The sequence below is a fragment of the Macaca nemestrina genome, chromosome 5, assembly GCF_043159975.1.
Source record: "Macaca nemestrina isolate mMacNem1 chromosome 5, mMacNem.hap1, whole genome shotgun sequence".
NCBI lineage: Eukaryota > Metazoa > Chordata > Mammalia > Primates > Cercopithecidae > Macaca > Macaca nemestrina.
Window position 1 is genome coordinate 122,293,875 of NC_092129.1, and position 24,618 is coordinate 122,318,492.

The 24,618-nt window shown below is 36.8% G+C and overlaps 1 protein-coding gene across 4 annotated transcripts in view; it reads right to left on the reverse strand.

Annotated features, from left to right (window-relative positions):
* Nucleotides 1-24,618, reverse strand: part of LOC105479510 (PHD finger protein 3) — an 85,796-nt gene that overhangs the window by 40,774 nt on the left and 20,404 nt on the right. For 2 of the 4 annotated variants that reach the window (XM_011737497.3, XM_011737500.3), the window contains one exon: nucleotides 703-864. In XM_011737497.3, the coding sequence (XP_011735799.2) occupies nucleotides 703-864 (162 nt within the window). Of the gene's footprint in view, nucleotides 1-702; nucleotides 865-1,845; nucleotides 2,039-17,692; nucleotides 17,802-24,618 lie in introns of all 4 variants that reach the window. The other 2 variants (XM_071096911.1, XM_011737501.3) reach the window with 2 other exon arrangements.

Sequence of the window (24,618 nt, forward strand, 5' to 3'; positions counted from 1 at the left end):
GACTTGGAATCAACCCAAATGTCCATCAGTGACAGACTGGATTAAGAAAATGTGGCACATATACACCATGGAATACTATGCAGCCATAAAAATGGATGAGTTTGTGTCCTTTGTAGGGACATGGATGCAGCTAGAAACCATCTCTCTCAGCAAACTATCGCAAGAACAGAAAACCAAACACCGCATGTTCTCACTCATAGGTGGGAACTGAACAATGAGATCACTTAGATTTGAGAAGGGGAACATCACACACCAGGGCCTATCACGGGAGCGGGGGGAGGGATTGCATTGGGAGTTATACCTGATGTAAATGACGAGTTGATGGGTGCTGACGAGTTGATGGGTGCAGCACACCAACATGGCACAAGTATACATATGTAACAAACCTGCATGTTATGCACATGTACCCTAGAACTTAAAGTATAATAAAAAATATATATATATCAAAAAACAAAAAAAAAAATTAAACCAGCTCAAAGAGTTACTAGTGGTTTCCTCTGAGGAAGGAGAAATGGGTAGGGTGGGGTGGTGGGTACTGAAAACTTATGGAACACATTGACATGATCTCAAAATTGATTGTCATCAAAATGACTGGATTAGCAAAACATCAAGAAAACATGATTTCTGCTCAGCAGTTTTATAACTTAACACATCTGCCCCTATACCTCTGATTTTCTAGCTAGACCTCTCTGAAAGGATTACCTTGTGCCATTAAACGAGGTGATTTTCTTGGTGATCTCACTGAATTTTCTTCTACCTTGTCCCTTAAGTTCCTGTTAGGTAAAATCAGTTCTTCTTCATCAATGGTATCATTGCCACTTTCTTTAACAACTCCTTCATCCATAATATCGTCAAGACCAACAACTAGAAAAAAACAACAATAAAAGTTAATTTTTAAAAATACTGAGAATGTTAGGCAATTAAAGGCAGCACAGAAAATACTGTGAGATAGTCTCAACGTAACACTACATACTCCTGAAAATCTAGAGTGTGAAATTTTCTAACATGTGAAATTGCCACTACCAAACTCCCAAATCAAGTCAGTTTTACAAACTTCCACCTTGTAAAATAATTAGTCAAAGACAGTATTAGCTATATTATACTCCTTCCTGATTTAGCCTCAAATATCACTTCCATTTATCACTTGCTGACCCCTTGTGAAAGACATGGGTGACTATACCTGGAGTACTCAAGTATCACAACTTTGGTTAAGGTAGTTCAAGAGTTCCATACCCTGAAAAGCTTGATTCTAGGTTCATGCTAGAATCAAAAATTCTACTTCTAACTGGGATCCCAATACTCTACTAAAGACTTTATGCTACATGTATGAAAGCAAGCAATGCAGATGTACTTTTGACTGGTACCAAAAGAAAAAAAAAAGGAAGAAAAAGAAACAGGAAAAAAATGAAAAACATAATGTAACTTCCCCTTCCCCCAAATGCTGGAGAAAACAGTAGATGTTTAATATAGCTATATAATTACATTACCTTTTCCTAGTCAAAAGAGAGACAGAGTCATGTATTTAATTTGTGGGGTGGAGAAAGAATGTAAAAAGACTCAGGAACAGTCAAAGAAATACTAACACCATACTCATATTGTCATTAGGTTTATTTCTGTATAGAACAAATGCCACTTAGCCAACATGTATCAGCAATTCTAAATGTGCAGTTGTATGAAATCTTGCCAAAAAGAATGTGATTATTTAGACCAGAAGGTCTGGATTCAAATCCTTACTAGAACGTTAAAAAAAAAAAACAAAAAGAAAAACACCTTGATCAAGTCACTTAACCTCTCTATCAGTTTCTTTATCTCTAAAACGAGAATAACAATACCTGTCCTACCTACCTCACAGGGCTGTTGTGAGGATCAAGTGAGATGATGTATGAGAACTCACTCTGTAAACTTTAGAGCACTATACAAATGTTAGTTATTATCTTCATCCTAGGGGTTAGAAGGAACCTCAAGGAGTTATCTAGTCCTCATCTTTGTGTCCAAGTAGAACTTCATTTAAAAGAGCTCAACAAGATAGTGGTCTATCCTAAAATTTAAAGAGAACAAAATTCTTCATAAGTTTACTTTTAAATGACACAATTTTTTTTGAAGAGCAATTTGACAACAAACAGAATCATGAAACTGCTCATATGCTTTGATCAAAATAAATTTAAAAAGAGAGGAAAGAATGGATTGTGAAGAAAAATGCTGATCAGAAAATACAGTGTGATCCTCGTTAGAAACACACACACAAATAAAATGCCTGCGTATGTACATTTAGATAGAAAAAAAAAAAAGAATGGCAGAAAACAGATGAAAATTTTACCAGTAATCATAGGCAGTAATTCTTATCCATTAACAGATAAGAATATATCTTTTTCCTATTTTCCAAATTTCCTGCTATAAGCATGTATTATAAAAGTAAAAATAGAGCCCATGCTTTTAACCATTATGCTATGCACTAAAAGTTTGGAGAATATGCTTTAGAAAAATTAATCAGGATTCATTTAAGATATAATCTGCGTAAAAACAGGTAGGAAGTCCAGTTAGGTATTCCAACATGATGGAATATTTGTTGCCACACATTCACATACATCCTCAGGTTTTTGTTGTTTTTATTTTATTTTATTTTATTTTTAAGACGGAGTCTCACTCTGTTGCCCAAGTTGGAGTGCAGTGGTGTGATCTTAGCTCACTGCAATCTCCACCTCCAGGTTCAAGTGACTCTCCTGCCTCAGCCTCCCAAGTAGCTGGGAATACAGGTGTGTGCCATCACGCCCAGCTAATTTTTGTATTTTTAGTAGAGACGGGGTTTTGCCATGTTGGCCAGGCTGGCCTCAAACTCCTAACCTCAGGTGATCCGCCTGCCTTGGCCTTCCAAAGTGCTGAGATTACAGGCATGAGCCACTGCACCCAGCCTCAAAAAGGTTTTGACATTAGATTACAGGTCTACTAAGTTCCTTTAAATACGCAAATTTTAAGACTACTTTTCATTAATTCTGTAGAAAAGCATACATATATATAGTATATACATTACAAAGATGTGTAAGAAACATTAATAGGAAAACCGCAACAGACTGTTCAATCGTGATTATCTTTAGTTGTAAGGAATTTTGCCATTGCTGTTGTTTTTTAACCTTCACTATACTTTCTCTGAGTTTTCCAAGTTTTCTATAATGAGCATGTATTCTACAATGTAAACAGGAGAAAAAAGAACCATCCAAAATAGAAAAACAGACCAGGAGGAAAGCCTGATTAATAGTGTTTGTTGACAAGGAGTGAAGTCATGTAATGAATTTTAGAGCTATATTACAAAGCAGAATCAACAGGATTTAGCAAGCCAAATCCAAAGGTCAATTATCAGGTTTTAAATTATTCCATTTCCTAGCAACATCTGACATAGCTGATTCCTCTCCACTTTCTGAATCTTCATTTTTTTCGCTTCACTTCTGGGATATCACATCCTCCCATTTCCCTAGCCACTTGTCAACAGCCTTTGATAAAGCCTTTTCTTCCTGCCGACATCTACATATTGAAGGATCCAACAGTTCAGTCCCCCCATCTTTCTTCTTTATCTACACTCATACTCACGTATCCCTTTCACACTCACTTATCCCTAAGGTGATCTTATCCCGGCCCATCTATACTCTGATTCCCACAGGTATCTTCTCCAACCCAAAACTCATGAGACCTTCAGAAGAGTGTAATCTGACATCTTCATTAAGTTGTCTAATAAGTACCTCAAAGTTAACATACCAAAAATAAACACTGATTCTATCAATCCTCCCTCCCCCTCAAAAAACTGTTCCTCCCAAGGTATTCAGAGTAAATGGAACCTCCAATCACCTAGTTCAATTCTAAAACTCAAGAACTGTCCTTAGCTCCTCTCCCCATATCTGACACATCCAAGCTATCAGCATATCCTGCTAGCTTTATCTTCAAAATGTATCACACATCTGACCAGCTAACATTCTACTCCCAAATCACCATCTCTCATCAAGACTGTAACAGCCTCCTAGTGTCCCAGGTTTCTCTACTGCCATCCCCTCTCCCCTGACAGTTTATTCTCCACACAGTTATCACTGTGATCCTTCTAAAATATTAAGTCAGATCACGATAATATTCTTCTGTTCAAAATCCTCTAAAACCTTCCCAACACATTTAGACATAAAGCCCAAAATCCTAGCCAGGGCCCATAGGGTCTAATAGGATCTTCTCCTGCCAACTTCTTTGACTTCATCTCCTCCCCCTGCTGATTCACTCTCCTCCAGTCACAATGGCTTTTCCTGAACATAGAGAAGCATAAGCCCATCTCCGGGTTTTTGCACTTGCTATACCCTCTGCATGAAGGCTCTTCTCCCAATACTCATAACTCATTATTTCCCTTCATTCAGATTTTACTTAGATACCATCTTCTCAGAGAAACCTTCCCTAACCACCTTATGCAAAACAGTACATATTTCCATTACTGCCTACGGATCCTTAGCTACTTTATCCTTTAAAATGTTTCTCTATATGACATTAAGTATCTGTCTGACAGTCTTCTCCACCAGAGCATAAGCTGCACAGGTAAAGACCTTTGTCTCTTACTTGTGGCTGAATCCCCAGAATCTAGAATCACAACCTTGTATATAGTAGGTATTCCAGAAAATATTTGCTGAATAAAAGCATTACGGGGAAAGACAGATTGGGAGAACTTAAACCTTGATAAGTGAGAAAAAAATGTTTCTATTGAACAAACAGAGAATTTGGAAAGAACAAATTTGGAAGTAACATACTGACTTCACTTTTTTGATATATTGATGATATGAAGGAAAAAGCTCAGACCAAAGATGCGTGAAGATAAAGCAACATCACAAAAATTTCATAGTAGTGGGAATCAGGAAGGCTAACTGCAACCCAAAGAACAAATAAAGGAGAGAAATCCACTAGTTTGACACACAAAGCAGAGAATTAGATGAGTAGGAGTTAAGGAGTAAGTAAATGAAGAATGACAATAATTGTAGTCGCTTTTAAGTTTAATGGAGAAAAGTGGAGAGAAGGAAACGGACAGAAGAGGGAAAAATCAACAGAGATCTGACAATGTTTATATGTGCCGGAAAATAACTTGGAAGGTAAGTGATGACTTGAGGTTCTATCCCTGAACAACCTCTTGGTCGACAATCTACAATTAGAATAACTAAGACTGCATTTAGGATGTTTCTCAAGGAAAGATTTCCAAGCATGCATCTTTTTTTGAACTCCTGCTCCTCCTGACAACACACTTCCTTCAACTCAAAAATCCATTTCTACATTAAATCAAGCTCTACATTGCCTTCAGAGTTTCCAGAGTTCTCATGCTGAACAAGAGCCCCAACAACAGAAGCACCTCCAGTATGTTTTTTTCTTCCCTTGTATATTCCAGAACTAGGTACTAGGTGCCATTCTCATTTTTATCCCCAAGTCTGAAACTTAATGCCAACTTTATAACAGAGGAAATAACTGACCTAGAAGTAGTTAAGCTGAGTTTGACCTTTGCGCTGCCAGCATAATTATCACATAACAAATGTAAAAATTCCCTACTAGTCCTGCCTTGTAATTCTCCCTTTTGTGTGGTATTAAAGTGATTTAAACCAATCCCTATTGTTGAGAAATGGAATAAATTTAACCCCAAATGGTTTTAAAATTTTGACATAAAGTCCATGATCATACTCAGAAATCTCTTCGAGCCTGATTTTACATCACATTAAAATTCCTCCCATCTCAACCCCAAATTGTCCTAATTAAACTTGCTTAAGTGAAGTCCTCCTGACATTGCTACTATTTTAACTCCAGACTATTTAAATTAAACCTATCTTTTTGGAAAGGGGGCAAATGAGATAAAGAGAATAAAATCAAATCATTCAGAGTTAAATTTATTGCACTGCTCAACAATAGAGATTTGTTTAAATCACTTTAATACCATACAAAGGGGGAGAATGACAAATTAGGAATAGAAGGGAGCTCTTCACATTTGGAATGCCTTAATTATGCAGGCAGCACAAAGGTCAACCTTAGCTCAACTATTATACTTCTATGTCAGTTATTTCTTCTATTACAAAGTTGGCAGACTTGAAAGGGAAAAGAACATATCTGTGCAGTATCACAACAATAAAGAATAGTTACCTATTTTATATGGCTTGTGTTTTTTAAGTATAAGAAAATATGTGAACAACTCCTCTAACAGAACCCCTATAGCTTTCCCCTCTAACATCACAGAAGACCATCACTCTCTACTTGGCCACCCTTTGGTAAGACTTCTTTCCTTCATGGATGAGTCACAGATTCACCCCCAAAAGAGGCTGAGGCATGATACACTCCATCGAGTTGTATGTTACATACAATTAACTATTTGGGAATGAATTTATCCCTGTAGATATTATCACGTTCTTAATTTGAAAAAAATAAACAATGCTATATAAATAATGCTTTTCTTCCCCTCTTCTATTCCTTCCTTACGATACATTTTAAAACACAGGTTCACTGAGTCGAAGATGGTATACATACACACACATACATATACGGTGTATATATATACACACACATATATGGTGTATACATACACACACACGTATGTATATATATATAAACATACATACATGTATATATACACACACAAATATATGTATTCATTTGTCTTAGATATCATCAAATGTTTCTCCAAAAATATAAAATATTTACAGTGCAAAGAGCTTCATATTAAGTCTCAAGAACTCATTAGCAGCCGGGCGTGGTGGCTCAAGCCTGTAATCCCAGCACTTTGGGAGGCCAAGACGGGCGGATCACAAGGTCAGGAGATCGAGACCATCCTGGCTAACATGGTGAAACCCCGTCTCTACTAAAATATACAAAAAACTAGCCGGGCGAGGTGGCGGGCGCCTGTAGTCCCAGCTACTCGGGAGGCTGAGGCAGGAGAATGGCGTGAACCCGGGAGGCGGAGCTTGCAGTGAGCTGAGATCCGGCCACTGCACTCCAGCCTGGGCGGCAGAGCAAGACTCCGTCTCAAAAAAAAAAAAAAAAAAAAAAAAAAAAGAACTCATTAGCACTAATTTCAGATTTAAAAAAAAAAATGGGGGTTACTAAAAAAGCTTGAATACTTTGTGGATTTATATACTGCCTTTTTGTATGTCTTTAAGTTTGTCAGTTATTAAGTCAAATTTAAAATTTCCCTATTAATTCTTAAGTACTTTGCATAAGGGAAAAGAGCTTCTATAAAAGAGCAACGAATTTGGCTGCCCAGGAATGGCAGCTTTACCAGATACAGCAAAAGCCACCCCTATCCTTTGACTGAATGTTTTTCTCTGCAGTATGACTTCAGTCTAAACCATGCAAACTCTTCAGATAAGATCAAATACTTGGCTCCTGTCAACTCCCTTACCTTTATGGTTAACAGGAGGAGATATTCACCTTTTTGGTACAGCCACAGTTTAGTGCCCATTTGCTACTTGTTCTTACCTGGTAGATTAGACTTTCAGTTGAAAGGTAATGGGATGCTTTTGCTTAAGGGCTTGGCAGGCATTCCAGTCTCAGGTGGGTACCCTGCCCCTTTGATTTTTCAAGGAACCCTCAGGCCCATCCTTGAAGAAAACATAAGGATGTTTTGCAAGTTTCTAGTAATCTGGGCCAGAAATTAGAGATCAATTTATTGATTGTTGTAGAGGTGAAGGATCAACCTTAACAAACAGACAAAAGAAGTGAGCTGGGTCTTGCTTATCCCGATATTAGATGTTCCGTGGAATATGCAGTCGAAGCTAGAGAAGGATGAAAAGAAAGGGTGATTTTTTTTTTTAATGTTTTGGGGGTTGATTTTCTCCTATGGTTATCCTGAGTTGGGGTTTATAAGGCAGCACAGGCTGCCTAATGCTGCTTTTTTATGAACTGAAATCACTTTGGGATATTTTTTCTGCAACACTGGAAAACTATTTAAAAACAAAAAATACTTAAGCAGATATCTGTATCTTTTCAATCCTTTTCTAAGAGACAATCTTTATTGGGTCTATACCTCCATACTCGAGCTTGTTAGAGGCGCTGCTTCCGCTGTTAGCCATGTTAAAGTGTTAATCCTGCACATTTGTTAATACAAGATTGTTGACATAAAAACAAAAAAAATCCCAAGCATAGACAAAACAAATAAGATAGTGTTAAAGGGAAAACTTGAAGAGAAATAAATTTAAAGGAGCTTAACTGAGCAGTGAACGACTCATGAATCGGGCAGCACCCAAAATCACAGCAGATTCAGAGAGACTCCTAGGGTGCCTCGTGGTCAGAACAAATTTATAGACAAAAAAGGGAAGGGAACTGACATAACAGAAATCGGCAGTGAGGTACAGAAATAGCTGGATTGGTTACAGGTTGGCGTTTGCCTTATGTGAACAGTTTGAACACTGTGTTCAACTGTGGTTCAAGTATGGCCACTGGGATTGACCAGTACTCAGCTACTGTACAGGCACATACACCAGGTTAGGTTTCCAATCTTGTCTGCCTATTAAGCTAGGTTATGGCTCATCCACAAGCACTCAAATATAGAAGTAGAGTCCTTCTCAGGCATATTTAGTTTGCTTTAACAGTAGATATCCTATCATGTAACCACAAACCCTACCTGTGGAAAACAGAGCAGTAGAAACCTAACCATAAAATATGATCTTTTAATTTCATTAAAGGAGTATCTAACTATAGGACATTACAATAAAGGCAACAAATGTATAAAAGTGTTTTTTAAGCTACCAAGCAACATTATGAAATTAAGAAAAATAAAAAAAAATACACATTCCAAATTTTCATTTGGATTAGCTCTGTCTGCCCTATGTGTATAAAAACAGGCAGAAAAGAGGCACTTGGCCAGACACTAGCCAATTCTAGAAAACCTACAGTGAGATAAAGTATACACTCTGTTAATATGAGTATGTGTGTCTGTGGAGAAGGGGAGAATACTTTATGAATTGCTTCTTAATTGTTTAAATATTATTTTTATTTCTTAGATTTTCTTTATGCAATAGCACATGAAAAAGTTACTGTCTCATAGTTCATTTATTTATACGGCCCACTAATTACAGACTTGGTTCAGTAAAAAACTGTAAATATGGTCCGGGCACGGCGGCTCACACCTCCCAGCACTTTGGGAGGCCGAGGTGGACAGATCACAGGGTCAGGAGATGGAGACCACTCTGGCCAACATGGTGAAACCCCGACTCTACTAAAAATACAAAAATTAGCTGGGCGTGGTGGTGCGTGCCTGTAATCCCAGCTACTCGGGAGGCTGAGGCAGGAGAATCACTTGAACCTCACCGGAGTCGGAGGTTCTAGTGAGCCAAGATCACACCACTGCACTCCAACCTGACAAAAGAGGAAGACTCTGTCTCAAAAAAAACAAAACAACTATAAATATGAATGTAATCATGTAAACACAACCCTCAGAGATACTAGAACTATTTAGTAACCATGAATTACTTTAATCTGATAAACTAAACATCATTTTGAGTACACTTCATTTGCTATTTCTCTGCTTAAAACGTACTTTACTTGCCTAGGATTTTCAAAAGGCTGGCCACTACAAGTATCTCAGCATGCAGCTACTCTCAATGTTAGAGAGAGGCCCACCCCCTAGTCCAAGTCAAATAAACCATGACCTCTGCCACCAAAAAAAAAATTAGACATTTTCTATCACCTTACAATTTATTAGGTTGACGCAAAAATAATTGTGTTTCTTCCCCTTGAGAGTAATGGCCAAAGTTGCAATCAATTTTGCACCAATCTAATACTTGCAAGCTCCATGAGGGCAAGGACTTTGTCTCAAACACCACTCTATCTTCCAGCACTGGAAACAGTCTGGCATATGATAGGTATGAAATAAACATTTGTTAAACAAACAGTACAGTACCAATCACTTTAATCTCAAAGCAAATCATTATACCTTACATAAGATTGTTGTAAATTGTTGATTCCTGGAATGTTATTTAATGAAAATCACGTTACTGTAAAACAGGAATAGGTTTTAAAAAAAAAAAAGGTTCAACTATCTTATAATATGGATCTCATTATTATTCACTGAGTTTCACATTCTAGTAAGTCAATTCCCAACTAGGCACTTTGTTCTGTAACATTTCAGTTGCATTTACTCAAACATATGAAAAAAACAGACACAAACAGGACCACCCAGAGTTCTTAGAGAATCACATTAATTTTTTCAGTAAGTAAGAGAGGCCAGGAAAATGAGTTGAACAATTAACAGCCCTAATTTGTAGTAGCCCAGGAAGAGACTATTATGGTACTATACGCTCCACTAACTAGAACTCCCCAAGAGCAGGAATTTGTTATTCTTTTGTTTTCTGATGTATCACTAATGCTAGAACAGCAGCTGGAACATAAAATACTCCGTTTTAAAACATAGCTTAAATGAACAAATGCATGAGTGCATACAAAATATCATGGCTCTATCTCGAGAGATGAGAACCTCCATGTTCAACTAGACTCAAATCAGGAAGTTATCCTCAGCAATCAAAAGAAATAGAATAAAACACCTCTACACCATCACAGTAGTGTTGACTAACCCATGCAGTTAGGATGATAGTTTAGAAAGCACGGATGAGAAAGAAGCATCCAAACATGGAATAACCAAATAACTACAAAAAAAGCTGCTCACTCAAAAAGACAGAATTAGTAGCATTTTTTCAGGTGTATGCCTAGGAATCAAAGTCTCCTTTTAAGAGTATAAAAAAGCCTCTATAAAAGGAACTTTCATCAAATATATTACAGAGATTAAAGATATGAACCTGAATAGAACAAAAAAAGTCAACTCTGCAATAAATTTGGAACACATAAGAGAACTATTACAACTTGGAAAACACAATTCTGATAAACATACCTAGGTAAATGTCATAACTTAATGAGGAAAAAATTAGTATTATATGTATTTAGCCTTGAAACAACAGTAAAATGTATCTTGCTCCATTCTATAATGTAGGTTTAAAAGTCAGTAAATGCTTCCTGTTATCTTTCAGAATTTTCTCTGGCCTCTTATGAACAGTTGAGAATGGGTAATCCTTTACATCAAGTTCATGTCAGTTAGCTTTCCAACTCTAGAGCCTTCCTCAAGAAAAATCAAGTATATAGAAACCCTCAGTGAAAACCTACTTTAATATGGTTTATTTCTGTCCTTGTGTTTTACATATATACACACCTTTATAAGTAGTCTCTTATTTTTATTTCACATATTTCTAATAACTCAAGTTTCCTGGCCTCTCACAATTAGATGAATGGATCGAATATTCTAGATGTTTGAGAAAGATAAAGTAGGAGGTCCTAAGACAGTATTATAAAAAGAGGAGAAACACATCATTCAAAAGCAATTTTTTCCTAGTGTATTTGGCCCAGGCCCAGTTAATACAGGGACCAAAAGCCTTACCTACAAAAATGGTACCTAAGGACGTTGCTAATAAGTAATAATACAATCATTTGTTTCCCAAGACTACTAAATCAACAGTTAAAAGCTAAATTATGTTCACTATATTGCTTTAAAAAGGAAGAACTATCAATATACTTTTTTAAATGTCAGTTTCTTGAGGATTTATTTACAATAATTATTTTCCTAAATCATCACAAGAATGTTTCTATATTAAAGCCAAGATTGCTTTGTCCACTAATCAAGGTCATTTATTTGACAATTTTCCTGTCACCAGTGTGTATCAAATTTAATTTAAAGCATTTCATCAACATTCAGCCTTAAGCTAAGGAAAAAATTTTCTACCAAACCTTCACAACCGATCAGTTAATTTCCAAGCTGACCTCCTTTTACATATTTCATGTGCTTTTTGAAGTTGCATATCAAGAAATCTTATACTGAAATTGACTGTAATTATACATGCAACAGAGGAAAATATGGTCCTAAAGCCAAAATTAAAAATCACAGAATGAAAAAAATCAGCAAGCACTTTTAGAAGCATTCTGCCTCTGTAACGGTAACAAAACTATGCAACAGAACATGCATTTAAAAGTACATCTCACTGACTACATTGTGAGGTGATTTGGTTAAAAAAAAAAAATTTGAGCATCATAAGGAAAAAAGCAATGTGACATATATATTTTTTCAATCTATTAACTCATTATAACCATCAAAAAGGAAAGAGGGCCAGGTGCAGTGGCTCAAGCCTATAATCCCAGCACTTTGGGAAGCCCACGCGGGACAATCACTTGAGCCCAGGAGTTCAAGACTAGCCTGGGCAACATGAAGACCCCATTTATACAAAAACGAAAAAAAAAAAAAAATTAGTAGGTGTGATGGTACACATCTGTGGTCCCAGCTACTTGGGAAGCTGAGGCAGGAGGATCACTTAAGCCCAGGAGGTGGAGGATCACTTAAGCCCAGGAGGTCGAGGCTGTAGTGAGCCACGATCACGCCACTGCACTGCAGCTGGGCAACAGAGTGATAGCCTGTCTCAAAAAAAAAAAAAAAAAAAAAGGAAAGTCAAATAAAAACCATTTGCCACCTCTGGCACTAGCAGTAATCATTTCACCAAAAGTCCTTACTCTGAAAGATCATTCCTCCAACTCCTAACTTTGAAATGTTCATTCTTTCCTTCTAATCTGCCTCTTCAGTAGGAACTGTAAGCAACCAGGTAATGAAACAAAACTTTTCCTTACCAGAATGCCAGCAAATAAATGTAAAAGAAAAGTTAGATATAGAAAGCCATCACTTCACTACAACTGATTCCAGCGAATATCATCATGGATGCATAAAAGCATTAGGAAAAACGCTGATGAGGAACTAAATATTTTCATATTGCCAAAGCTGCATCTCTGTGTAGATTACTTGCCATCTCAAGTATTTAGGAAGAAGAGATTTTGCTCTCACCACCTTAACCCAGTAATCCAATTTAACATCGAGTCAGATGATAAACATTCTAAGACGTGATATTATACAGCTTTACCTACGAAGTTTTCTGAATGCCAAATATGTTTGACGCTAATCAAGCTATTAAACCTAATTTCCAACTTGCAGAAAATACAATTTAAAAAATCTAAAGCTCAGGATGTTGCTAAGAGACCTTTGTTTCCCAAGGAAAAAATTAGTATTATAGGCATTGGGGACAAATGACTAATTTGAACATGGACAGGATATTAGATGATACTTGGAAATTGTTTCTTAGGTATAGTTATGGTACTGTTACGTATAAGTCCTTTTTGGGAAGATATATGATGAAGTTTAACTAAATGGGTAGACTCGATGGATGAACAGCTGTTGAATATTGGTGATGACTAAATGTGAGTATACTGTACTTTGTTTTTCAGTATGTTTTAAATTTTTAAAATACAAAATTAAATTTAAAAAAATTTTAAAGCTTAAAATAACAAGTATCCTTAACCAGGTATCTAAATAGCATATATCTGATTTACAGTCTACTTTGTTCCAAAACGTATTTAAAGTTTAAAGTGTCTTTTAAAAGGACATACAGTCAACCCTCCAAATCCATGGGTTCTTCATATGTGAATAAAACCAACAGCAAATCAAAAATATTTGGGAAGGCTGAGTATGGTAGCTCACGTCTGTAATCCCAGCACTTTCATAAGCCAAGGTAGGAGGATTGTTTGAGCCCAGGGGTTCAAGACCAGCCTGGGAAACTTAGGGAGACCCCGCCTCTGCAATCCCAGCACTTTGAGAGGCCAAGGCAGGCAGATCACTTGAGGTCAGGAGTTCAAGACCAGCCTAGCAAACACAGTGAAACCCTGTCTCTACTAAAAATACAAAAACTAGCTGGGCATGGTGGCACATGCCTGTAATCCCAGCTACTTGGGAGGTTGAGGCAGGAGAATGGCTTGAACCCGGGAAGCAGAGAGTGCAGTGAACTGAGATTATGCCACTGCACTCCAGCCTGGGCAACTGAGCAAGGCTCCATCTCAAAAAAAAAAGGAGGGGGACAATGATGTCTGTATGAAAAATGTACAGACTTTTTGTTCTTGTCATTATTTCCTAAACAACACTGCACCACAACTATTTACACAGCACTTACGTTGTATTAGGTATAATTCAAAGATGATTTAAAATATATAGGAGGATGTGCACGGGTTATATGCAAATACTACACCACTTTATACCAGAGACTTGAACATATGAGTATATTGGTATTGTCAGAAGTATATTGGCAGAAGTCCTGGAACAAATCTCCCATGGATACCGAGGAATGACTCTACAATATAAGGGAATGTTTTAAAAGAAAAAAAATGCTGACAAAAACTAAGCAAATATATGTATTAAAGATTATTAAAATATTTATGCCACATATATATGTAAATACATATATACGTAAAAAACTAAGATGAACAAGGATAATGTCAGTACCTAGAGTAAGTTATAAATATTTACTTTTACTAGGCGTTCCCTGATCTCATAGAGACAAAGTCAAAGTTTGTCAGGCATTCAGCAGAACTTATGGAGAAACACATGAAAAAACAGTCAGTATACCTTAAAAAGATACTAACTCTAAATTGGTCACTCTTTCAAAAGACATCCTTATTGCAGCTTTTATTAGACTTTATACATTAAGCAAATCATTTCCTAAGGTGGTGTGTATAACTAAAGGGGTAGACATGACAATCAATCTATGATTAAATACTACCTAAAAATTAAAAAGAAATCAAACTTAACTAACATTTAATCAGATTGCCACTAGTATCCTTGATGAATACACGTCAATTTATCCAAAAGGAAGGATACTGAAAGAGTAAAAATTCCATAAAGTAGAGAGGAATTGATACCCTTAATGCATTTGTTTGGCTTCAGCACTTTGCATTGTTACAGAATGTCATTAATATAAATACAGTTCCTTTTATACTAAAAATACTTTGTAAAACAGTAGACTGTTTACAGTAATTTTAGGTCAGGTGCGGGAGCTCATGCCTGTAATCCTAGCACTTTGGGAGGCGGAGGTGGGTGGATCACTTGAGGTCAGGAGTTCGAAACTAGCCTGGCCAACATGATGAAGCCCCGTTTCTACTAAAAATACAAAAATATTAGCCAGCCGTGGTGGCAGGCACCGGTAATCCCAGTTACTTGGGTGGCTGAGGCAGGAGAACTGCTTGAACCCAGGAGACCGAGGTTGCAGTGAGCCAAGATCACACCACTGCAGTCCAGCCTGGGCAACAGAGCAAGACTCTGTCTCAAAAAAAAAAAAAGAAAAAAACCACCACAAAACAAAACAGTAATTTTAATGAAATGGGAAGTGATTATTAAAATCTTAATGCCACATAAAAATTCTCCATTAATTCACAGCAAAGGCCTTAAAAGAGCTATTATACTTAATAAATTACACATTTTTGTTTTACAAAATAAATGTTCTACAAATGAGACAAGTGTTACAAACATGCTGGCCTTTTCTATTATAAGCAGATGTGATAAGTCATATGAGAAAATAGACACCTTTCATCTGTCCCTTCTAGATAAAATGATATTTTAGTGATAAGAAAGTAACTCTTTTCTTACTTTAAAAAGAAAAAACACGGGCTAAGAAAATTGATGTTTAGGTATGTTTTCACTGTTATGTGATATCTGGCTAAAAATGAAATGAGGCACTTAAAAAAAAAAGTTTTTAATCTGGACATTTAAAAATTTTCCTAAACAAAAAAAAAGTTCAGTGAATTTTGATCTTATATGGTAATAACTATTTAATGTAACCACTTCCTAGTAGTTTAAAAGAACAACAAGCACACTGAAAGATGGCAGAAATGTTCTAATTAACTAAATAAAAGCTTTTCTGTATTTAAAACAAAAAAAACCTAAGATTATAACTTAGTAACTAGAGCCTACAATAAATTTCTTCCATTTAAATGCATGTATAATCGAGTTATCTTTTTCAGCTATGATAGCCATTAAAACCCAGTATCAAGCTCAATTTGGAACCAGATATGTAAAAAATTAGATCAAAAGAAGATGAAATTTCCAAAACTAATTAAGCATGTGCAATCATAATGCATTCCAAGTTAAGTTCTTATACAACTAATAATTTTACTTAATAATTTGAAAAGTATAAATATTTTATCTATGGCTCAACATTTTAAAATATTTAATATCTACTGTATTTGTTATGCAAAATACATTAATACAGTAGAATAGTAAGACAAGTAATATAAACACATGTAAAAATACTGGTGTGCACTCAAATGTCTTATATATAAACATGTACAATCAAAAAAGTTTGCTTACCTTACCTTAATGAAATATCTCCAATACACAAGTAGCAATTTTGACACCCATCTCCTTCAGAGTAAAACAAGAATTCAATCTCCCTCTAAAATTTCTGATACAAGCAAATGATCATGCTCTATGAACAGAGAACTGGGCTTTATCTGATTCCGAAGTTCCATTTGTTAGGGAGGAAATACAGATACACAGTCTAGAAGTCTTTGACAAGTGAGGCAGGATGAGCTCCGAAAAAAGGCCAAGTAGTCAAACGTGGGTCCCAGGATGACCAGCAAGCTAGGAAAAGGTACTGATCTCAGATTCCTCACAGACTGAGCTATAGAAATTGTACTTGAAACTGCTAGCTGTTGCCCAATAACCATTCAGCCATTCTTCCTCATTTACTGGAATTCCTAATATTTAGCTGGGGACATGGTTACCCAAAATAAAAATGACACTTTTCAATCTACCTTACTGATAGCTGTGGTTACTAAGGTGTGGCCAATGGGATGTGAGTAGAAATGAACATACAACTTTCAGGATTTTATGAACATACAACTTTTCCTTGATTTTAAATCAAGGAGATATTACCTTTCCCTCCCCTTTTTTTTACTGAGTGGCATCAGTATCTGATAGCTGCAGGGACCATCTCAAACTATGCAATAAAGGCGGAATTAGTGATCACACATGATAGTGCAAGGTAGAAGGAGTTTGGGTCCCTGGCACTGTCCAACTCCATACTAGCTCTCAGTCACTTCCTTCTGAGCTACTGCATGACAAAATAAATTAATTTCTTTATACCACTGTTATCTGGAGTTTTCTATCACTGTTAGCTGAGCCTAATCCTAACTAAAACCAAGGCCAAAAATTCTAAATCAAGATGATGACTCAGTAAATTACAACCTATGGGAAGCAAATTCATGATGGCAACAGAGACTAGGAAAAGAATATAGAGTCTAGAGTACAGAAAGTGTTTCTGGGGTCAGACAGGAGGCTGAGGAAATAAGAAATGGACAGCCAGGGAGGCTGAGGAGGCCTAGGTCTATGATTTGGAGAAATCTAGGTAGCCAGTTTTCCTACTTCTCTAAAAAACAAGGATCTGCCACTGCCAAGGAATTATGAAATTCAGCTTCTGTAGCTGGCGGATACATTTATTTCTAGGATAGTGAAGGCGAAACAAGGATAGGGCCTTGAAACAAGTAACTCTTCTGGGCCACTATAAATTAGCCAGTCTCATCTTGAGATCCCGTAAGAATCAAGATGCAGCTCTCTATCTTTTATCAGAGTTTCTTTTTGATCAGTGTCCTCAAAAGATAGCAAAGAGCTTAGAGATTTTATTATGTATTTTTATTCTTGACAGAAAAAAAATTAGTAATTATGAGGCTAATTAGACAAAGGAAAAGGAGGTCAAAACTAAGGTTAAGAAAACATTTGCTCAAGGATCCTTGATATTCTCTGTATCAAAATTATTTTTTTATTCACTTCCTTAAACTACCCAGGCTGTTGTCCACTCACCTGAAACAGGCACTATTCACACTGTATCTTCTGAGATTGGTACCCACTGGAGTTGTCAACCATTAAAATGCTCTCATCCTAATCTCAGACTCTGTTTACAGGAAATTGGCTTTAGCAGGAAAACAGAAATGACATCAGTTATGCTTTAAACAATGTCATCATTTTGGATATTCTCGTACTTCCGGAAACTTCCATGTAATCATTCCATGACAATTTATCGTTCTTGTTATGTAAGCACATATTTGATAACTAATTTGTCATTCATGGTTCACTTAAAGATATGATAAAAAACCTATGACAAAAGACCAAAATTAGGAAAAGGTAGTATTTTAGGAAAGAACAGATGGCAGAAAATAGCGCCAACACCAGTAGATTCAGATCAGAAATCTTTTTTTTTTTTTTTTTTTTTTTTTGAGATGGAGTCTCGCTCTGCCGCCCAGGCTGGAGTGCAGTGGCCGGATCTCAGCTCACTGCAGGCTCCGCCTCCCGGGTTCATGCAATTCTCCTGCCTCAGCCTCCCCAGTAGCTGGGACTACAGGCGCCCGCCACCTCGCCCGGCTAGTTTTTTGTATTTTTTAGTAGAGACGGGGTTTCACCGTGTCAGCCAGGATGGTCTCGATCTCCTGACCTCGTGATCCGCCCGCCTCGGCCTCCCAAAGTGCTGGGATTACAGGCTTGAGCCACCGCGCCCGGCCGCAGATCAGAAATCTTTTGAGAAGATCTTCCAACTAAGCAAATAAATATGGAACGGAAAAGAGTACAAAAGGAGAAGACACAGGTCTACAGAGTTCCAAAAGAATCCAGGCAACAACTACAGTAAAAATGGCAAAAAGGGATTCTGCAATCCTGCCATGACCAGAAGAAAACAGCAAGAAAAATCATTGGAACTAAAGAGGATAAAATTGTATAATTTTACTCAGCTAGCTCTTACTTTAAATGTGGGCTATAAAACAAAAAAATACACCAAAATGATCTTCCTGTCTGAAGGTATGGGGCTACTCCTGCCTATTTAAGGCATTACAGAGGACCCCAAAATAACTTTTTGAGGAAAATTTTGGCCCTGTCCTCTACAGCAACGGCCCCCAACCTTTTTGGCACCCGGGACCAGTTTCATGGAAGACAATTTTTCCATGGATGAGGGGGTGGTTTTGTGATAAAACTGTTCTACCTCAGATCATCACACATTAGATTCTCATAAGCAGAGCACAACCTAGATCCCTCACATGTAGAGTTCACAATAGGGTTCACGCTCCTATGAAAATCTAATGCCAACGCTGACATGACAGGAGGCAGAACTCAAGCAGTAATACTCACTTGCCCGCAGCTCACCTGTTGCTGTGCAGCTGAGTTCCTAATAGGCCCTGAACTGGTACTGGTCCATGGCCCACAGTTTGGGGACCCCTGTTCTACAAGGACAGCAGAACAGCCTCCTACTCTAACAAACACTCTTATCAGAGCCTGAATTTATGCAATCTCATACCCAGCCCTGATGATTAATAAAACTTATGTATAGGGCAAAATAAAACAAAAGGCTAATTACATTCTCAACAGTTCTCAGATAGTATCACATAACTTATCTTCTTATCAATATATTTAAAAATCTAGTGACAACTGATATCCAAGGTAGGCTGTTTGAAAGACAAGCTAAAATCTATCCTGGGATTGGATCAGTCAGACCATGATGCTAGCCCCTGTAATACTGCTCATACTGGAATATATATTGAGGGATATAAGAAAAAGCCCTATGTTCACTGAAATTATGTTAAGGATTTTTTCATATCACACTGGTTGAAATTTCTTTCCAGTTTTAGTGTCAAAAATGATTTCCCTTTTCCTGGATACTAAATTTGTTTTTACATTCAGGACACTGTATTCTTTACTTTGGAATGTTTCCTCTTCAACAGTAATTGCTATAAATCTGTGAGGCAAAGTTGTACCGCACCTGCATCACACATTTTATTAACTTCTAGTCTCATTATCTGGTCCCACCTTCTCCTTGTGCGTTTTTCCAGTCAAAATTTACTAAATGTCTATATTCTAGTGCCAGTATGAATAACATACATAGTTGCAATCCCCACCTTCCTAGAGGTAAATTATTTAAATTTAAACATCTTTAATAATTAAAGTATTGCTAAACCTCCATAAATAATTCCTGGGATTAAACACAGTAATGTTGAGAAGCGCAAGAACTGTAAAGGGTCTGGGATTTTTACCCTATTCACAAACTAATGAACTAGCCTATTACTGATTCATGTTCACTGACAGAAGACACAAGGGTACTGGGTAAAAGACAATGAACTCTGTCACCCATGGCACAGCAAGCAGCACGATGACAAGATCCCCCTGTCTCCTCAAGTTCCACAGGGACAACACAGGTATGCCTATATAGATGCCTACACACACAATGGGTTGAAATACACGAGAGGAATATTGTTGAGAAGGCATTGCCTTTTATAGTGAGCAGTAAGCAAGCCTGCTGAATGTAGACTTAAGAAGTGGAGGTGAGAGAGCAAATGTAATGTCATCCTTCAATGCTGCTTGCTATAATTACGACCCTGAGAAACGGTCCAGGAAAAGAGTGGTCAGGACCTTGCATTCTTGCCATGCTGAGCAAGAAAGCTCAAGAACACTCAAAACTCACGGAAGACAACCTCTCCCAGTAAGTTTATGTTAAATAAATAGACTTACTAAATATCCTGGGAAAATAAGAAGAAAAATTATTTCTGTACTAAACTTTAAGCTCCGTAAGAAGAGATCAAGTTTTGTTTTACTCAACATTGTATGTCCACTGCCTAGCATATTACCTGACATATAACAGACATTCAATAAATGAATAAAGTCAAAATCAGCTAATTTGTACAAAAAAAAAAATCCAAGGTAATGTTTACTCATAAACCACAATTTCTTCAACTGTAAAATGAGTATGAAGTTAGAGGCTTTTTCCTTATATCTAGATGAATTCCATCCTGAATCAACCTTATCTGATAAAGAAGGGTTCAAGTAGCTTGCAGTACACGTCTATCTGTTGGCACCTAACAAAGGCACATTTTTAGAGCACTTCTCTGGTATTCAAGATTAACTAAATCACTGGCCAATGACTGTTTTTCTCTCTAAAGTCCTTGGTCTTTAATAACTAAGAGCCATGAGCACCACGGAACCTGCCGACATGTGATGTCTCCCTCGGACACCCAGCTTTAAAATTTCTCTCTTTTGTACTCTTTCCCTTTATTTCTCAGACCAGCTGACGCTTAGGAAAATAGAAAAGAACCCACGTTGAGTATCAGGGGTGGGGTTTCGCCCAATATCTGGCACCCACATGGTCTTTCTTTTTTCCTAAGTGCATGTGGGAACCCGATTCCCTTTGGTAGGTGCAGAGAAACATCATCGGTTTGGTCCACAGATATGCATGTTCAACTCCCTGACGACTGGTGAGTAGTCTGTGTATGGTCCGGGTTAACTATGGGTCACACGGAGTATAAAAATTATACTTACCTCTTCTATATTAAACTCTGGTTAAGACAGCAAATGGTTCAAGTGCCTATGGAAAATAACTAAGCGCCATTTCGGGCACTCATACCATAGAATTAACACAAACACACATATATTCTTTAAACAGGAAAGAGAACCATCTTCTTTGTTCTTTCAAGAACAAAACTAAAAAGAAACACACACACACACAAAAACAAAATAACATCCTAATCTTGCTGACTACAAAGCTAAACGAAATCTGAGAACCGATATAGAGCACTGATCTTAACAGAACTTACGTACTTGAAGGCAACAAAAATTAGAATGATTGCAATCCATGTACTATGACTTACATATTAATAACCTTGGGAAATTAACCATTCTCAAAACTTCAGTTTACTGGGCTACAAAATGAGATTAGTAATACAGGTTGAGTATCCTTAACCCAAAAATCAAAATCCAAAATACAAAACTTTTTGAACATCAAAATGGCATTCAAAAGGATATGCTCACTGGAGCATTTTGGAGTTGGGATTTTCAGATTAGGCAGGCTTGCTGAACCAGTAAGTATAATGCAAATATTCCAAAATCCAAAAAATAAAATCCAAAATCTGAAGTACTTCTGGTCCTAAGCATTTTAAATAGGGGATACTCAACCTGTAGTATCTACAGCTCTTAAGGTTTTCGTGAAGATTTAATAAGACAGCGCTAGCAAAGTGGTTTTGCACAGTATTTAGTACATTAACATCCACACATATTAACTATTTTTTCAATTTCCTTTATATATACAATTCCTTATGAGAAAAGAGTCGGGGGTTTTCTTTTTAAGCTCCATCTGCCTACAATACTCATCTTGAAACCACTTTCTCAAAAATCCTAAGATTAACACTAGTTTCATGACAACATATATAAAATAGCAGTTCAAAGAATAATTTATCATGTTCCGAGTTTTGGGGACCTTACTATGATGGTTAATTTGATTTTTTAATTATTTAGTTGACAATAATATATGTTTATGGTGTACAACATGTTTTGAAATGTGTATACACTGTGGAATGGCTAAATCAAATTAATTAACATGCATGCATTAACTCACATCAACTTTTCTGTCGTGAGAGATGGTTCATTTTATATGTCAACTTGGCTAGGCCATGATGCCCCAATATGTGGTCAAACACAAGTCTAAATGCTGCTGTGAAGGTATTTTTTAAATAATTAACATTTAAACCAAAAGACTTGAGTAAAAAAGATCACTCTCCATGATGTGGGTCAGCCACAACCAATTAGGTAAAGCTCTTCAGAGACAAAAATGGAGGTCCCCTGAATAAGAGAAATTCTGCTTCCAAAATGCCTTTGGACTCAAACTGCAACATCAAATCTTCCCTACGTCTCCAGCCTGCCATCCTACCCTGCAGATTTTGGGCTTGCCAGCCAGTCTCCACAATCACGTAAGCCAACTCCTTAAAATCAATCAATTTCTCCCTCTCTCTCTCTCTCTCTCTCTCGCTATAAATACACACACACACACACACACACACACACACACACACACACACAGTCTATTGGTTCTGTTTCTCCAGAGAACCCTGCAAACTCAGATAAGTTTGTTAATAGCTTTATTACTAACACAAGATTAATATTACTAACAGGTGAAAAAATCTGAAAGCAAGGAAAGTAATGCAAATACACTATGAAAGAAATAACCATCAAGATAATAATGGAGAGGGTTCCAAAATCCCTAAGTAAGAATTACTGTATGCCAGAAATTTTATATTTATTATGACTTAATTAAAAGAGTCACTGATTCAATACGGCAGACTTTGTACATCTTTATTTCTCTCCCCATCCCCAAATCCCATTAAAATGAGAAGGAATAGAAGGTAAAAACCTGTAACAACAAAATGAATAAAGAGAAGACCAAAAGCAAATGAAAGATTTAAATACATTTCTAGGAGATGAAGAGAAAACTGAATAGAAAAGATAACTAAAACAGAGCACAAAAAAGTCACAGCCCAGAGTCCAAAGAAGCTGAGGCTTAAGAGGCTGTGAACAACCTTGTCCAACAAACTTTTAGAACCTCTAAAAATGAAATGATAGATAGCGTAAGTAGTGAGCTGGGCTAGACATTAAGGATTAATTGAAAGCCTTAATACTGAGAGGTCAACCTCATCTCCTCCCCCACCTGAATACCCAGCAAGGCCTACAACCAAGCACTGAACCCAAAGTAAGAGAAAGTATTTTCTTAACCCTGAACTTAAATTGAATGAACTGAAGGAAATAGGACAGTTATCACCTAATGATAAGGTACTTCTTACCCTGGTTCCCCAAAATAACCTTAGGCTATCTATCTAAAGCCTACTTATCCCACAGCAAAACATGACTAGACTTCCTATTAATTGTAAACATTAACAACCAACGAAAAACAATCTGACCTTTGGGGAAAGCATGCAGTACTACAAGAAAGATCAAAATAAACAAATACAAAAATTAATTCAGACTATATCTAAAGAGACACTTATTCAGTTGACCCTTGAACAACATAGGTTTGAACTGTGCAGTTCCACTTATATATCAATTTTCTTCTATCTCGGCCACCCGTGCAACAGTAAGACTAGCCACTAGCCCCTCTTCTTCCTCCTCCTCAACCTACTCAACATGAAGATGAGGGTGAAGACTTTTTTAATGATCTACTTCCACTTAATGAATACATACTCTCTTTTTGATGATTGTCTTAATATTTCTCTAGTGTACTTTATTGTAAGAATACAGTATATAATACACATAACATATAATATACAAAATATGTGTTAATCAGCTGCTTCTGCTATCAGTAAGGCTTCCAGTCAACATAGGCTATTAGTAGTTAAGTTTGGAGGAAGATAAAAGTTATATATGAATTTCTGAATGCAAAGAATGGAGGTTCTGTACCCCTAAATCCCACATTATTCAAAAGTCTACTGTATATCCCTGTGAGAATAGACTACTACCAAAAACATGGAATAAAGAGGACACATGAAAGATTTCTTAGAAACAGTAAAATATTTGTCAAAATGAAATATTCAAAGAGGTAGAAAATATGGCAATAAATATCTAGAAAGATATAAAGCAAAATGTTGGAAAGATGCAAGAAATAGGTAAAAAGCACCAGCCAACATCTGTCTTCCAGGAGTTTGCAGAGAAAACACAAGAAAAGTTCCCAGAGTTTAAGAGAACACGCTCCAAATTGAAAAGGCCCACCAAGTGCCCAGGAAAATAAATGAAAGGCTAATGCAGATATATCACTGCAATTTCAGAACATCAAAAGGTAAAGAGAAGATCCTAAAGCTGGGTTGGAGGAAAGGTAACCTAACAATGCAGCAAGCCTTATATAAGTATCAGGCAACAGAGCAGCAACATTAAATGCTAGAAGGCTAAGAAACGACGAGATAAAATTTGAAGGAAAAGTGACATTCAACTTT